The sequence below is a fragment of the Caretta caretta genome, chromosome 20 (assembly GCF_965140235.1).
Source record: "Caretta caretta isolate rCarCar2 chromosome 20, rCarCar1.hap1, whole genome shotgun sequence".
NCBI classification, from domain to species: Eukaryota; Metazoa; Chordata; order Testudines; family Cheloniidae; genus Caretta; species Caretta caretta.
In genome coordinates, this window is record NC_134225.1 from 13,366,333 (window position 1) to 13,381,163 (window position 14,831).

At 45.2% G+C, this 14,831-nt stretch overlaps 2 protein-coding genes across 4 annotated transcripts in view; one reads left to right on the forward strand and one right to left on the reverse strand.

Moving 5' to 3' along the window:
• LOC125628911 (gametocyte-specific factor 1-like) overlaps positions 1 to 14,831 on the reverse strand; it is a 328,021-nt gene that overhangs the window by 212,035 nt on the left and 101,155 nt on the right. The gene's annotated exons all lie outside the window — the stretch shown is intronic.
• The window catches only part of LOC125629864 (gametocyte-specific factor 1-like), a 33,779-nt gene that overhangs the window by 9,913 nt on the left and 9,035 nt on the right, over positions 1 to 14,831 (forward strand). For all 3 annotated transcript variants that reach the window (XM_075121533.1, XM_075121531.1, XM_075121532.1), the window contains 5 exons: positions 1,772 to 1,872; positions 5,041 to 5,167; positions 6,768 to 6,854; positions 7,315 to 7,375; positions 12,709 to 12,803. In XM_075121533.1, coding sequence (XP_074977634.1) covers positions 1,772 to 1,872; positions 5,041 to 5,167; positions 6,768 to 6,854; positions 7,315 to 7,375; positions 12,709 to 12,803 — 471 coding nt within the window. The remainder of the gene's footprint in view (positions 1 to 1,771; positions 1,873 to 5,040; positions 5,168 to 6,767; positions 6,855 to 7,314; positions 7,376 to 12,708; positions 12,804 to 14,831) is intronic.

Here is a 14,831-nt window from a genome sequence, read left to right on the forward strand (position 1 = left end):
TGGTATATTGGGCTGTATTAGTAGGAGCATTGCCAGCAGATCTAGAGAAGTGGTTATTCCCCTCCATTTGGCACTGGTGAGGCCACACCTGGAGTGTTGCGTCCAGTTTTGGTCCCCCACTACAGAAGGGATGTGGACAAATTGGAGGGAGTCCAGCGGAGGGCAACGGAAATTATTAAGGAGCTGGGGCACATGACTTACAAGGAGAGGCTGAGGGAACTGGGGTTATTTAGTCTGCAGAAGTGAAGAGTGAGGGGAATTTGATAGCAGCCTTTAACTACCTGAAGGGGGGTTCCAAAGAGGATAGAGCAAGGCTGTTTTCAGTGGTGGCAGATGACAGAACAAGAAGCAATGCTCTCAAGTTGCAGTGGGGGAGGTCTAGGTTGGATATTAGGAAACACTATTTCACTAGGAGGGTGGTGAAGCACTGGAATGGGTTACCTAGGGAGATGGTGGAAACTCCATCCTTAGAGGTTTTTAAGGCCCGGCTTGACAAAGCCTTGGCTTGGATGATTTAGTTGGTGTTGGTGTTGCTTTGAGCAGGGGGTTTGACTAGATGAGCTCCTGAGGTCCCTTCCAACCCTGATATTCTATGATTCTAAGCTGGTCCCTGGTATCAAAAAGGTTGAAAAACACTGATTTATGTAATCAATCTGGCCCGTCCTCCTTACTTCCAGCTATCTAGAAAACCTCCCACTGTCCGTTGGTCCATGTTCCTTTCTGTGCATGCCCTCTGTACACTGATACAAACGTGGATAAATAGCATGGAAGGTGTGAGGGGAGACACATTTGTGATGGCAAGAAAGCTGCTGCACGGACACAAACTGAATCCTGAAGAAGAGGTCTATGTATGCTTGAAAGCTTGTGTGTCTCACTATCAGAAGTTGGTCCTCCCCTACCTTGTCCCTTCTGTGTAACTGTTAAGTGATTAAGGTGACTCGTGCCTGTCTCTGGGTCATAGTATGGACTAGGAGGGAACGCTTTCAAAAAGTGCCTGTGACTTAGCCCCTCACTATGTTCAGTGAGTGTTGGGCTCTTAAGCACCTGCCAACCTCTGCACTTTACAGGGCCAAGTGCACTGTAGTGCAAATTGCATTCCTTAACTCCAGACATGTTTGTTTGAGTTTGATTTTTCTCTTAATCCAGCAGAGATGGCCTTGGAGTCTGAAGGTAAATGCAAAAGGATTTACTTCAGAATGCCGTGCTTCTGCCAATCCTTAGCATGTCACTGCTGTACAACTAGCTAATTTGGTAGCTTCAAGGGTTTTTATAGTAATGTTTATTTCCAGCTCACTGTTCTGCATAAGTATAGTCATTAATATGTACTGGCCACTCTGCACTACTGATTGCGCTTTCATAGAATATCAGGGTTGGAAGGGACCTCAGGAGGTCATCTAGTCCAACCCCCTGCTCAAAGCAGGACCAATCCCCAATTTTTGCCCCAGATCCCTAAATGGCCCCCTCAAGGATTGAACTCACAACCCTGGGTTTAGCAGGCCAGTGCTCAAACCACTGAGCTATCCCTCCTCAATTTTTAATTTAATATTCCACTCACCCAAAATCCGAAGTGAATTTGGTTGGGTACACACAGTGAGTGCCAACTTAGCAGTTTTGCATTTTTGTCTCGGCTATTAAAAATTGATGGCTTAACCCCGTTAGAGGGCAGCTCCAGTAGCTAGTATGTTTCCACTCTTGTTAATTGTGTTGATGATGAACTTAGATCTTGTTTTACAGAATGTTTTCTTTTGTCTTTTTATTCCTTCTCTTCCAGTTGATGCTTTGGATCCAGAGAGGTTAATACAATGTCCCTATGATAAATATCATCAAATCAGGGCCTGTCGGTTTCCCTATCATCTTATAAAGTGCAGGAAGGTAGGATGGGATGTTAAGGTCTCTAATGCACTTGGGAAATCATATTTTTGTAAATGCTAATGCATGGTGAGCTCAGTACGCTGTGCTGCCTTTTGCTAGAAGGATGCATTCACTTGCTATTAGGCTGGAAGAAGCCGTCTTTATTTCATAGTTATATCGCTCATCCATTTACCACTTCGTAAAAGCATCCCGTTCATATTTAGTAATGCCCTTCAGATCAGTGCATTTACCCTGAAGAAAGGCGAAACAGGTTCTTCAGAATACCTAGCTCAGTGATGGGATCCTATTCTCTTCCAACAGTTCACTCATGGGACCAGGGTATTTACTTCCCAATACAGGCCATGGAGCAAATGCAGCCAGTGTTATACGGATGCCTTCTGGCTGGCCAAAGCAGAAGCGATCTGATGTTGCAGTTAATTCTTTACTTTGCAATCAGAGCAGGAGAGCTGCTAAGCCATCTTTTTTTTATATTGCTAATAACTCTATTCAGTGTACATCTGTCTGAAACTCCCTCTTCTCAGTCTTCTATCCTGGGCGAGAATGCTGTATATTTAAGAGGAGAATCTGCTCCTTTCTTTTGTCCTCTCAGTCTAGTATCTTATTTTAAGCTCTCCAGTGCTAGTGTATATTAGTTGTACAGGTATAAGCACACTTATATCGGTATAACTGCATCCACGTGTTAAGATGATGTCCTGGTATGATTGTATTGGTTAGGAATCACACCCCTAGCCAACATCGCTATAGTGATATAAAAGCCATGCAGAGCAAGCCTGAGCAGTGGGTTCGTCCTCTTTGTATTCTTGCTCTTTTCTAAGGGTAAAGGCTCTTCATTCAGTGGGGGACAGTAGTGCTCTTCTATGTCCACACTAGTTTACCTATACTGGCAAAATGCTCCCAATATAGACGTGGCCTCAGCTGGAACATTGAGTAACTTCCCTCCTGTTTCAGAAGGGTTAAATTAACTGCAAAGACTTAAGCTCTAGCGCAGGCAGAGACTTATCATAGAATATCGGGGTTGGAAGGGACCTCAGGAGGTCATCTAGTCCAACCCCCTGCTCAAAGCAGGACCAATCCCCAACTAAATCATCCCAGCCAGGGCTTTGTCAAGCCTGACCTTAAAAACCTCTAAGGAAGGAGATTCCACCACCTCCCTAGGTAACCCATTCCAGTGCTTCACCACCCTCCTAGTGAGAGAGTTTTTCCTAATATCCAACCTAAACCTCCCCGACTGCAACTTGAGACCATTACTCCTCGTTCTGTCATCTGGTACCACTGAGAACAGTCTAGATCCATCCTCTTTGGAACCCCCTTTCAGGTAGTTGAAAGCAGCTATCAAATACCCCCTCTTCCTTCTCTTCCACAGACTAAACAATCCCTGTTCCCTCAGTTTCTCCTCATAAGTCATGTGTTCCAGTCCCCTCATCATTCTTGTTGCCCTCCGCTGGACGTTTTCCAATTTTTTCACATCCTTCTTGTAGAGTGGGGCCCAAAACTGGACACAGTACTCCAGATGAGGCCTCACCAATGTCGAGTAGAGGGGAACGATCACATCCCTAGCTCTGCTGGCAATGCCCCTACTTACACATCCCAAAATGCCATTGGCCTTCTTGGCAACAAGGGCACACTGTTGACTCATATCCAGCTTCTTGTCCACTGTCACCCCTAGGTCCTTTTCTGCAGAACTGCTGCCGAGCCATTCGGTCCCTAGTCTGGGGACTAGGTGCATGGGATTCTTCTGTCCTAAGTGCAGGACTCTGCACTTGTCCTTGTTGAACCTCATCAGATTTCTTTTGGCACAATCCTCCAACTTGTCTAGGTCCCTCTGTATCCTATCCCTGCCCTCCAGCGTATCTACCACTCCTCCCAGTTTAGTGTCATCTGCAAACTTGCTGAGTGTGCAATCCACACCATCCTCCAGATCATTAATGAAGATACTGAACAAAACCAGCCCCAGGACCGACCCTTGGGGCACTCCACTTGATACTGGCTGCCAACTAGACATAGAGCCATTGATCGCTACCCGTTGAGCCCGACAATCTAACCAGCTTTCTATCCACCTTATAGTTCATTCATCCAGCCCATACTTCTTTAACTTGCTGGCAAGAATACTGTGGGAGACCATGTCAAAAGCTTTGCTAAAGTCAAGGAATAACACGTCCACTGCTTTCCCTTCATCCACAGAACCAGTTATCTCGTCATAGAAGGCAATTAGATTAGTCAGGCATGACTTGCCCTTGGTGAATCCATGCTGACTGTTCCTGATCACTTTCCTCTCCTCTAAGTGCTTCAGAATTGATTCCTTGAGGACCTGCTCCATGATTTTTCCAGGGACTGAGGTGAGGCTGACTGGCCTGTAGTTCCCAGGATCCTCCTTCTTCCCTTTTTTAAAGATGGGCACTACATTAGCCTTTTTCCAGTCATCTGGGACCTCCCCCGATCGCCATGAGTTTTCAAAGAGAATGGCCAATGGCTCTGCAGTCATATCCGCCAACTCCTTCAGCATTCTCGGATGCAGCATATCCAGCCCCATGGACTTGTGCTCGCCCAGCTTTTCTAAATAGACCCGAACCACTTCTTTCTGCACAGAGGGCTGGTCACCTCCTCCGCATGCTGTGCTGCCCAGTGCAGTAGTCTGGGAGCTGACCTTGTTCCTGAAGACAGAGGCAAAAAAAGTACATTAGCTTTTTCCACATCCTCTGTCACTAGGTTGCCTCCATCATTCACACTTTCCTTGATTTTCTTCTTGTTCTCTAGTTTGTCTCTTACTTAATTTAAAAATAAAGTGGCTGAATTATTTAGGGTTTCAAAGCACTTACTCCCCATGTAGGGTTTTTAGGGCAATTTCATCTGTGCACTGAACCATGCCAGTGATGACACTGCAACAGTTTCACTGTGCTTCTTCTGGGGCTGATCTTCAATCAGATAAATGCAGGGCGTAGTTTAAATGTGAAAATAAACAAACATAGGCTGTATCATAAAGGATGCATATGCTTTGCTGTTTTTCCACTGCTTTTGTGCTCAGGACCTGAACTAAGTTTGACTTTCCTTGTTTTAATTTTTTCAACCTATTTCAGGATGCAGATTGCACAAACCCTTCACTAGTGATTAGAAAACACAAGGGTTTGGGTGAATTCAGTGAGATAGCACATGCTTTTTCTGTTTCTCTAGAACCACCCTGAAATTGCAAAGCAGCTAGCCACATGCCCCTTTAATGCCCGCCATCAGGTTCCCAGAGCTGAGATCAGCCGTCATATATCAAGCTGTGATGACAAAAGCTTCATTGAGGAGCACATTGGTGAGAAAATATTAGACTCCTTCGGCTCTGTAAATTCACTTTGGGAACTCTTGGGCTAACGGAGTTCGAACGTAACTTCTGCTGTTAATGTTAGATTGTTTTAATGCTCTATTATTCCATAAGCAACCCTTTACCTGTAAAAAGAAAAGGAGTACTTGTGGCACCTTAGAGACTAACCAATTAATTTGAGCATGAGCTTTCGTGAGCTACAGCTCCCTTCATCGGATGCATCCGATGAAGTGAGCTGTAGCTCACGAAAGCTCATGCTCAAATAAATTGGTTAGTCTCTAAGGTGCCACAAGTACTCCTTTTCTTTTTGCGAATACAGACTAACACAGCTGTTACTCTGAAACCTTTACCTGTAGTGCTTCATGATCCTGAAGCAGCAGGAGTCCTTGAAGGCTTGAGTTTCATTCACTCTGTGTCCATGCAAATTCTCCTAAGCATCTGAGAGGCAACTGGCTTGTATTACATGTGTTATCTGCCAGAGATTTTAGCATTAAAATGGCAACTGTGCATTATGCCATAAACTGTGTGTGTTGAATGAGATCTAGTTGGGAATCTGGATGGCTTAGAGAGGAAAGATAGTGGCCATGAGAGGGGTGGGTCTCCAGTGCAGATCTGATCTGATAGTGACCAAAAATCTTTATAGCCTGTCTAGTGGCATATGTGAAATAAATTGGTCTCAGTCCAGTTCTTAATGGACAAGTGTCTAGATCATAACAATCCTCACTTCTGTTACATCCTTCTTGACTATCTTAGCAGAAAAGCCATGACTGAGCCAGGGAGGCTAAATAACTTTCCCAACAGGAGTTGGGTTCCTCCAGTTCAGAGTGGGGCAAGTTGGGGAGGGGACTATGGAGAAGCTTCCCTACCACTGCCCATGCTGTCTGCTCTGTGATGAGGAGTTCACTATCCAGGTCTGTCCGCCCAGCACCTAAATCACTTGGTTATGTGGGTCATGTTCCAGTTCTTCCCCCCACTGATATCTATATGGCTATCACTACACTGGAAAACGTACCTATTCTCTGGCAAATGTAGAGTTGTACTGAAGATAGCAATGATGTGCGTGTTAATGTAGACAGGACTTAGAGCATGACAGTAGTGAAAAAACCCTGAGAAGATTTTTGTGACATGACAGTAGAAACACACCTGAACCCTCTCCCAATTCGTATGTTGGAGCAGCTGCACCATTGCTGAAAAATGTGTGCAGACTTGTTTAGCTTTAGAAAAGGCCTAAAACAGGCATTGGCAAATGGGGGCCACATCCACCCTGCCAGATCATTTGATTTGGCTTGCCAAACATTCGGTGTTGTACAAACCTTTCTGAGTTAGACAATATATAGCCTCTTAAGGTATGGCCCACCAAAGGGTTCTCATGGATTTTGTATCCCTTTGCTACCTTCAAGATGCCCATCCCTGGCCTCAAGAGTTTTGCTCCTAAGACTAGGGGAGTACCTGATCAGCTTCCAGTGTATGCTGCTCCTCTCCAAGGCCTAGAGCTATTCTACAGCCAGGTCAAAAAATGATTAATGTACCTAAAATAGGATTTTATTTTATCCAAAAAGATTTTCTCACTAAGACTCTTCTTTGCTTTAAGTGAGTCAGTCAAATAACTGCCAGGGAGAGAAGATGAACATTGTCAGCATGTGGCAGCCGCCCCCATGTGACGAAGATTGGGATAGAGGTAAGGACGTAGGTTGATGACACGGGCAGTCAGCGCCTGCTATTCCCTTCTTCTTGTCCCCAAAGAAGTCACATGGACTAGGAGAGAGAGGTCCCATAGATTCTTCTGCACAGATCATGTGTTGGGACACCCAATTATACTGTCTCTGAACAAATTAAGTTCTCCTGCTTCACAGGCTCTTCCACATGCCTTCTATTCTCTACAAAACTTCTGTTGTTTTCCATATAGTCTGTTGCACCATCTGTGCTTTGATGAAAATGGAAATTGATGATAACCTTTACACTTTATATTTCTCAGTTAAATGTCTGCTTTGCTGTCACTTATGCCAAGCCTTAAAAAATTCTCATTCCGTTTTGTAAACCTAGCAGCGTCTCTGCCATATTTCTTATTTGATGTTGCTATGACGCTTGCAGAAGTTACTCGGTACTGAGCCACAATGATGTCTATTTCCTTTTGGCAGATCTACAGGAGCAATCAAATTCTACTTTCGTTTGGGGCACGTTCAGTAGTGGCGTAAACAGGTAGCAAAAGGTGTATTTCTTGTGACAGTGCTTTCCATAAAAGATGTGCTTTCAAATTACTTTGAACTCATGCTGCTGTGTTGTTGGGAAGATGCAATTTACTTTATGAATTCTATTTTTGGGGTGATGGTGGGGGCGTTCCCACTGGCATGACTCAACATTCCTGTGCCCCTGGGTCAATGTTTCCTGTCTCCTTTCAGTGGCAGATCCATAGGAGAGTATAAGAACATACTGTTGCTACCAGATAATGGTTACTCCTCTAGTTCTACTGTAGTACTATTAGTGCTGATGGTCCTGGGTTCAATCCCCACTGGTTCTGTATTTGTTGGGGGGGTTATTAAACACTAAACTGTTCTGCTGGGCTTGATAGAAATGCAGACTGATGTCAGCTGTTAAGCAATTTAGGCTTAAACTTCTGACAGCTAATCTAATCTCTCATGACCTGAGTCAGAAATAATCATTTTGTTGTTTGTGTAATCACAATGCAGGATTGGAAAATGAAGCATAATGTGTCTGGTCATTATCTCTGTCTCACCCCTGAACACCCAAATCATTGTACTGTGCCTTACCTCTCTAATCAGAGGTCATCAACATATGAACTTCTACAGCCTGTAACAGTGACATAGAATTGTAGGACTGAAGGGACCTCGAAGTCCTCTAGTCCAGTCCCATGCACTCATGGCAGGACTAAGTATTATCTAGACCAGTGGTTTTCAAACTGCGGGTCGTGACCCAGAACTGGGTTGCGGAATGAAAGGCACTGGGCCGCGGCGGCTCTCGTCAGCACTGCTGACCGGGCTGTTAAAAGTCCCGTCGGTGGTGCTGCCCAGCTAAGGCAGGCTAGTCCCTAGCTGTTCCGACACTGCACTGTGCCCTGGCAGCGGCCAGCAGCAGGTCCAGCTCCTAGGTGGGGGGTGAGCCCCAGGGCTCCATGCGCTGCCCCCGCCCCGAGCACCGGCTCTGCACTCCCATTGGCCAGTTCCCGGCCAGTGGGAGCTGGGTGGGGCAATGCCTGTGGGCGAGAGCCATGCGGAGCTGCTTGCACCCCTGCGCCTAGGAGCCGGACATGCTGCTGGCCGCTTCCGGGGTGCAGCGTTGTCCGCAGTGCCAGGAAAGGCAGGAAGCCTGCCTCTGCACCCCAGCTGCACCGCTGACCAGGAGCCTCCCTAGGTAACACCACACCCCTGTCCCAGCTCTGAACCCCCCAAACCCAGAGCCCGCTCCTGCAGCCCCAGCCCAGAGCCCTGACCCCCTCCCACACTCTGAGCCCCTCATTTCTGGCCGCAGCCCACACCCCAGACTCCTCATCCCCAGCTCCTTTGGATCGCGGCCATCAACAGTTTTTTTCAACTGGGTCACCAGAAAAAGAGTTTGAAAACCACTGATCTAGACCATCCCTCACAGATGTCTGTCTAACCTGCTCTTAAAAATCTCCAGTGATGGAGATTCTGCAACCTCCCTAAGCAATTTATTCCAGTGCTCAACCACTTGGACAAAAGGAAAAACTTCCTGTCAAACCTAAACCGCCCTTGCTGAAATTTAAGCCCATTGTTTCTTGTCCTATTCTCAGTGGTTAAAGAGAACAGTTTTTCTCCCTTTTCCTTGTAGCAACCTTTTATCTACTTGAAAACCGTTATGTCCCTCCTCAGTCTTCTCTTCTCCAGGCTAAACAAACCCAATTTTTTTCAATCTTCCCCCATAGGTCATGTTTTTTAGACCTTTAATCAGTTTTGTTGCTCTTCTCTGAACTTCCTTCAATTTGTCCACATCTTTCCTGAAATGTGGCACCAATCATTGGACACAATACTCCAGATGACATTTAATCAGCATGGACTAGAGCAGTAGAATTACTTCTCGCGTCTTGCTTACAACACTCCTGCTAATGCATCTCAGAATGATGTTGACTCCTATTTAGCTTGTGATCCAGTATGACCCTCAGATCCTTTTCTTCAGTACTCCGTCCTAGGCAGTCATTTCCCATTTTGTATGTGTGCAACTGATAGTGGAGTACTCTGAATTTGTTCTTATTGAATTTCATCCTGTGACGGCTTCCCCCAGGGGTGCCACCTGGGACTGGGGTTCCACTGAGCCCACTGACTCACCAGCCTGGGCTCCCTCTCAGCACTGTGCTGCTGTGACAGGCTATAGACTGCTCCTGGACCTACACTCCCAGCAGCATTCACACAGGCAGGGACACACCCAACTGCAGTTTCATGCAGGCTTTGGACAGCCACTGCATGATCCAGCAATAGAGAGGCTACAGCCAAAATAACCCCCAGTCTGGGACCCCAGAGCTGTACCATCCCGCCCTGATCAAAACCCCAATCAGTATGAATTTATTACCCAGTTCGCCATTCCCTCAGTGTGGAGAGGACAATGCATACTTGTGTTAACCAGGCTGAGATTTTCCCCCAGACACTTTGGTCACAGGCATACCGGTTTAGATAAAGCAAAAAAGTTTAACTACAAAAGAGAGATTATAAGTGATAGAAAACAGACCAAAGCAGATTACCTAGTAAATAAACAGAACTGCAAACTATAAGCCGAAAATACTAGAAAGATTGGATATGAATTAACAAATTCTCACCCTGGTTGATGATACAGTCAGGCTTGCAGATTCTTAAGGGACAAGCTGCATTTGTTTTGCAGCTTGGGATCTCCTACCCTAAGCTTCTAAGACTTTTTCTTTTAGAGCTTCTCTCTGTTGAGTTGTGGGGAAGTGAAGAACAACCAACGATGTCACTCCTTGCCTTATATAGCTTTTTCATATGGCAGGAGCTCTGTTTCAAACTTCAGAGTAACAGCCGTGTTAGTCTGTATTCGCAAAAAGAAAAGGAGTACTTGTGGCACCTTAGAGACTAACCAATTTATTTGAGCATGAGCTTTCGTGAGCTACAGCTCACTTCATCGGATGCATACCGTGGAAACTGCAGCAGACTTTATATACACACAGAGAATATGAAACAATACCTCCTTCCACCCCACTGTCCTGTTGGTAATAGCTTATCTAAAGTGATCATCAGGTTGGGCCATTTCCTAGCATGAGCTTTCGTGAGCTACAGCTCACTTCATCGGATGCATACTAGCATGAGCTTTCGTGAGCTACAGCTCACTTCATTGGATGTGTGGGGGGGTGGAGGGTGAGAAAACCTGGATTTGTGCTGGAAATGGCCCAACCTGATGATCACTTTAGATAAGCTATTACCAGCAGGACAGTGGGGTGAGAGGAGGTATTGTTTCATATTAGAATCATAGAATATCAGGGTTGGAAGGGACCCCAGAAGGTCATCTAGTCCAACCCCCTGCTCGAAGCAGGACCAATTCCCAGTTAAATCATCCCAGCCAGGGCTTTGTCAAGCCTGACCTTAAAAACCTCTAAGGAAGGAGATTCTACCACCTCCCTAGGTAACGCATTCCAGTGTTTCACCACCCTCTTAGTGAAAAAGTTTTTCCTAATATCCAATCTAAACCTCCCCCACTGCAACTTGAGACCATTACTCCTCGTTCTGTCATCTGCTACCATTGAGAACAGTCTAGAGCCATTATATTCTCTGTGTGTATATAAAGTCTGCTGCAGTTTCCACGGTATGCATCCGATGAAGTGAGCTGTAGCTCACGAAAGCTCATGCTCAAATAAATTGGTTAGTCTCTAAGGTGCCACAAGTACTCCTTTTCTGTTTCAAACTTGGTTCCCAGACCAGTTTGTGGAAAAATTCAGGTACCCCAAATGGAGTCCAGAAGCATGGTCTGGTCACATGCCCTTGCAGAGTCATAGCAGCCATAACTTACAGACTGGCCTTCCACAGGAAGGCTAAGCTATTCCACAGCCCATTGTCTTTGTTGATGAGCCATTAGCACTGTTTGGCTTCTTCATTGTTGAACCTGAAAGGCTGGCTGTGGGTGTTTTCCAGAGTAAGCTCCTTTGAAATACAGATACCTAGTCAATATTCATAACTTCAGATACAAAAATGATACATGCATACAAATAGGATAATCATATTCAGCAAATCATAATTTTTCCAATGACACCTTACATGACGAACTTGTACAAAACATCATAATTATGCCATAATCATCCTAATAATAATACTATGATGACTATGGAGTGTTGCACATCCTATTTACTTCAGACCATTTCTCCAGTTTGTCCAGATCATTTTGAATTTTAATCCGGTCCCCCAAAGTACTTGTAACCCTTGCAGCTTGGTATTGTCTGCAAACTTTATAAATGTGCTCTCTATGCCATTATCTAAATTGCTGATGAAGATACTGAACAGAACTGGACCCAGAACTGATCCCTGTGGGACCCCACTCAGTATGCCCTTCCAGCTTGACTGTGAGCCACCTACTCTCTGGGAACGATTTTCCAAACAGTTATTCACCCACCTTGGAGGAGCTCCATCTAGGTTGTATTTCCCTAGTTTGTTTATGAGGAGGTCATGCGAGACCATATCAAAAGCCTTATTAAACTTAAGATACACCACATCTACCATTACTCTCCCCCATCCACAAGGCTTGTTACACTGTCAAAGAAAGCTATTAGGTTGGTTTTGCCACGATTTGTTCTTGACAAATCCATGCTGACTGTTCCTTATCGCCTTATTATTTTCTAGGATTCAGCAATTTGATTGCTTAATTATTTGCTCCATTATCTTCTCGGGTACTGATGTTAAGCTGACTGGTCTGTAATTCCTCAGGTTGTCCTTATTCCCCTTTTTATAGATTCGGCGCTATATTTGCCTCTTTTCTAGTCCTCTGGAATCTCCTGTCTTCCATGTCTTTTCAAAGATAATTGCTTATGGCTCAGATATCTCCTCAGTCAGCACCTTGAATATTTTAGGATGTATTTCATCAGGCCCTGCTGACTTGAAGACATCTAACTTGTCTAAGTAATTTTTAACTTTTTCTTTCCCTATTTTAGCCTCTGATCCTACTTCATTTTCACTGGCATTCACTGTTAGACGTCTGCATGAAGTCTGCATGTATAGAGATGACTAGGGCATGTGTGCTGAGATGCCATTTACAGTTGAGGGCAGTGCAATACTGATAATCAAGCTTTAACTCTGGTTTTTCTTGCTGTCTTTGGCTTATTTCTTTCTTGTCTGGATGACTGATTCTGGGGATTTTAGTCAAAGTAGATGGCATCAACATGTTGTACACTTTTCTCTAGCCTTTGTGAGGAGAAGTAACTGTTCTGATTGCATGAAGGTTTGTTTAAATTAACATACTCTGTTGTCTTCAGTTTTAGAAGAATACTTGAATATTTATAGTAAAAGGTACTTGGCTAAAAGAAGTACACATGTGTAGGATAATTTGTATTTGATCTCTTTCAGCCCTGGGTCCAGCGTAGTAATGGAACAAAAGAGTAACCTAATGTCAGGCATGAGAGCACCCAAGTCCTTGCCGTATAGCCTATCCTGGAAAAGCAGTAAGTACAACGGCTGGTGGTCTCCTCATGCTGTAAGATGGGACCTACATGTTAGCTCAAAGTGGAACGGGATAACTTTTCTCTGTATTTTTATTCCGTGTGTCAGCATTCTCCTCCATAAACTGAAATGCTTTTATTACCACCATCAGCAAGAGGAGATGGAGAGCTCTGTAACACAATCCTCCCTAGAAGCAGCTGCATTTCTGTAGTGGATGGAGTGTCTTCTGTATCCAGGTTTTATTTTGCTGTAGGTGGCATTGTGTCAAAGGTTGTCAGGCTCCATGTATTGCCCCCATTACTGTAGCATCTGACATTTAACTTATTCACCGCTATTGGTTGAACAAAAGTCGAGGCTTACAAACAGGTCTGAGTTTGGCACAGTGGAGCTCAACACAGTTGTAGCTCTTCGGGTATAGCTGCTACTGAAGTCAGTGGAAGCTGTACACGTGTGTAGCAGCTGTAGCATTTGGTTTGGTTTTGCAAAACTTGATTGAAAACTCAGAGCTAGGGTGTGTCTATCCAGGAAAACCTACCAGTATTACTTCCAAGGGGATGTAATCTAAACTAAAAAGGCCATTGTTTGGAATAAGTGTTCATGTAGGAAGTCACCCACATAGTGGTGTAGTAATGTGTATTCCTGAGGGAATTCTGCACTAAAAATTAAACATTCTGCACACAATATTTTAAAATGCTGTATATTTTATTTGTCAAAATAATAATATAATCACACCAGTTTCAATTATTTTGGGATCTTATTTCAAAACACCTGTCAGCCAGTATGTCTGTAACAATACAGACAGCAAAAAAGATTCCCCCAGGAGTAGAGAGTCAAAGAAACTCCTACAACAACCCAGTTCCTGTTTCTCTGTTATGCTTTTGTTGGGCACCTGTCTGAGTGTGTCACACACATCAGCTGGGCCCATCTTGGGAGAAATCTCTGTCCCTCCAGTCTTAGACATCCACACCCCCTACCCTCCCAGAGTCCAGCTGTGGGGCACCCCCTTAGTCCCCCAGACACCTGCACCCCCTACCACCCAGAACCCAGGGATCCAGAGGGAGAAACAGCCTGATGCTGGGTCCCAGGCTTGTACAGAGTTTCCTGCATGCCACTTCCTTCCTTCAGGACCTGCTGGGAACTGCACCTGCATGGAAAAGTCCAGCTCCCCCTGCCCCTGGCGGTGTCATGTATTTGCAAGCTGGAGAGCCAGGCTCTGCTAGGTCCCGCATCTGCTACTGACAGCCAGCAGCTTTGCAGCACTAATTCTGCTCTGGGGGGGGTGGGGGGGGATGAAATTATGTGCAAATTCTGCACTGTGTTGTGGCACAAAATTCCCCCTGGAATAAATGTTGGTAAATTTCCCCTATATACAAGCCTGGGTCTGTTCCCAATGGTGTCTATGGATGAGTCTATTGTAGTTGTTGGGGAGTGTGGGCTCAAGACTTGGCATTTTCTCAGTCATCTGAGTCCATCCCTGATGAGCTGAAATGGCTGTTATCCCTCCCAAAGTCAGATCCTGAGCTTCAGCTCCATGCCTTACTCTGAATGCCCTGTCTCAGCCCTTTGCTGCATGGCTGCCGTGCTTTCCTGTCCACCATATGTCCTGCTAGTGGAGGGGACGAGGATCTCCAAACCACAGATGTCAGGCTGTGAGGACTGGAAACGGCTCAGAAAAGGAAGCAAAAATTACCCAGGGTCTGGAATGGCTTCCATACAAGGAGAAAAGGAGTACTTGTGGCACCTTAGAGACTAACCAATTTATTTGAGCATGAGCTTTCGTGAGCTACAGCTCACTTCATCGGATGCATACCGTGGAAACTGCAGAAGACATTATATACACACAGAGACCATGAAACAATACCTCCTCCCACCCCACTGTCCTGCTGGTAATAGCTTATCTAAAGTGATCATCAAGTTGGACCATTTCCAGCACAAATCCAGGTTTTCTCACCCTCCGCCCCCCCCCCCCCCCCCCCCCCACACACACACACACAAACTCATTCTCCTGCTGGTAATAGCCCATCCAAAGT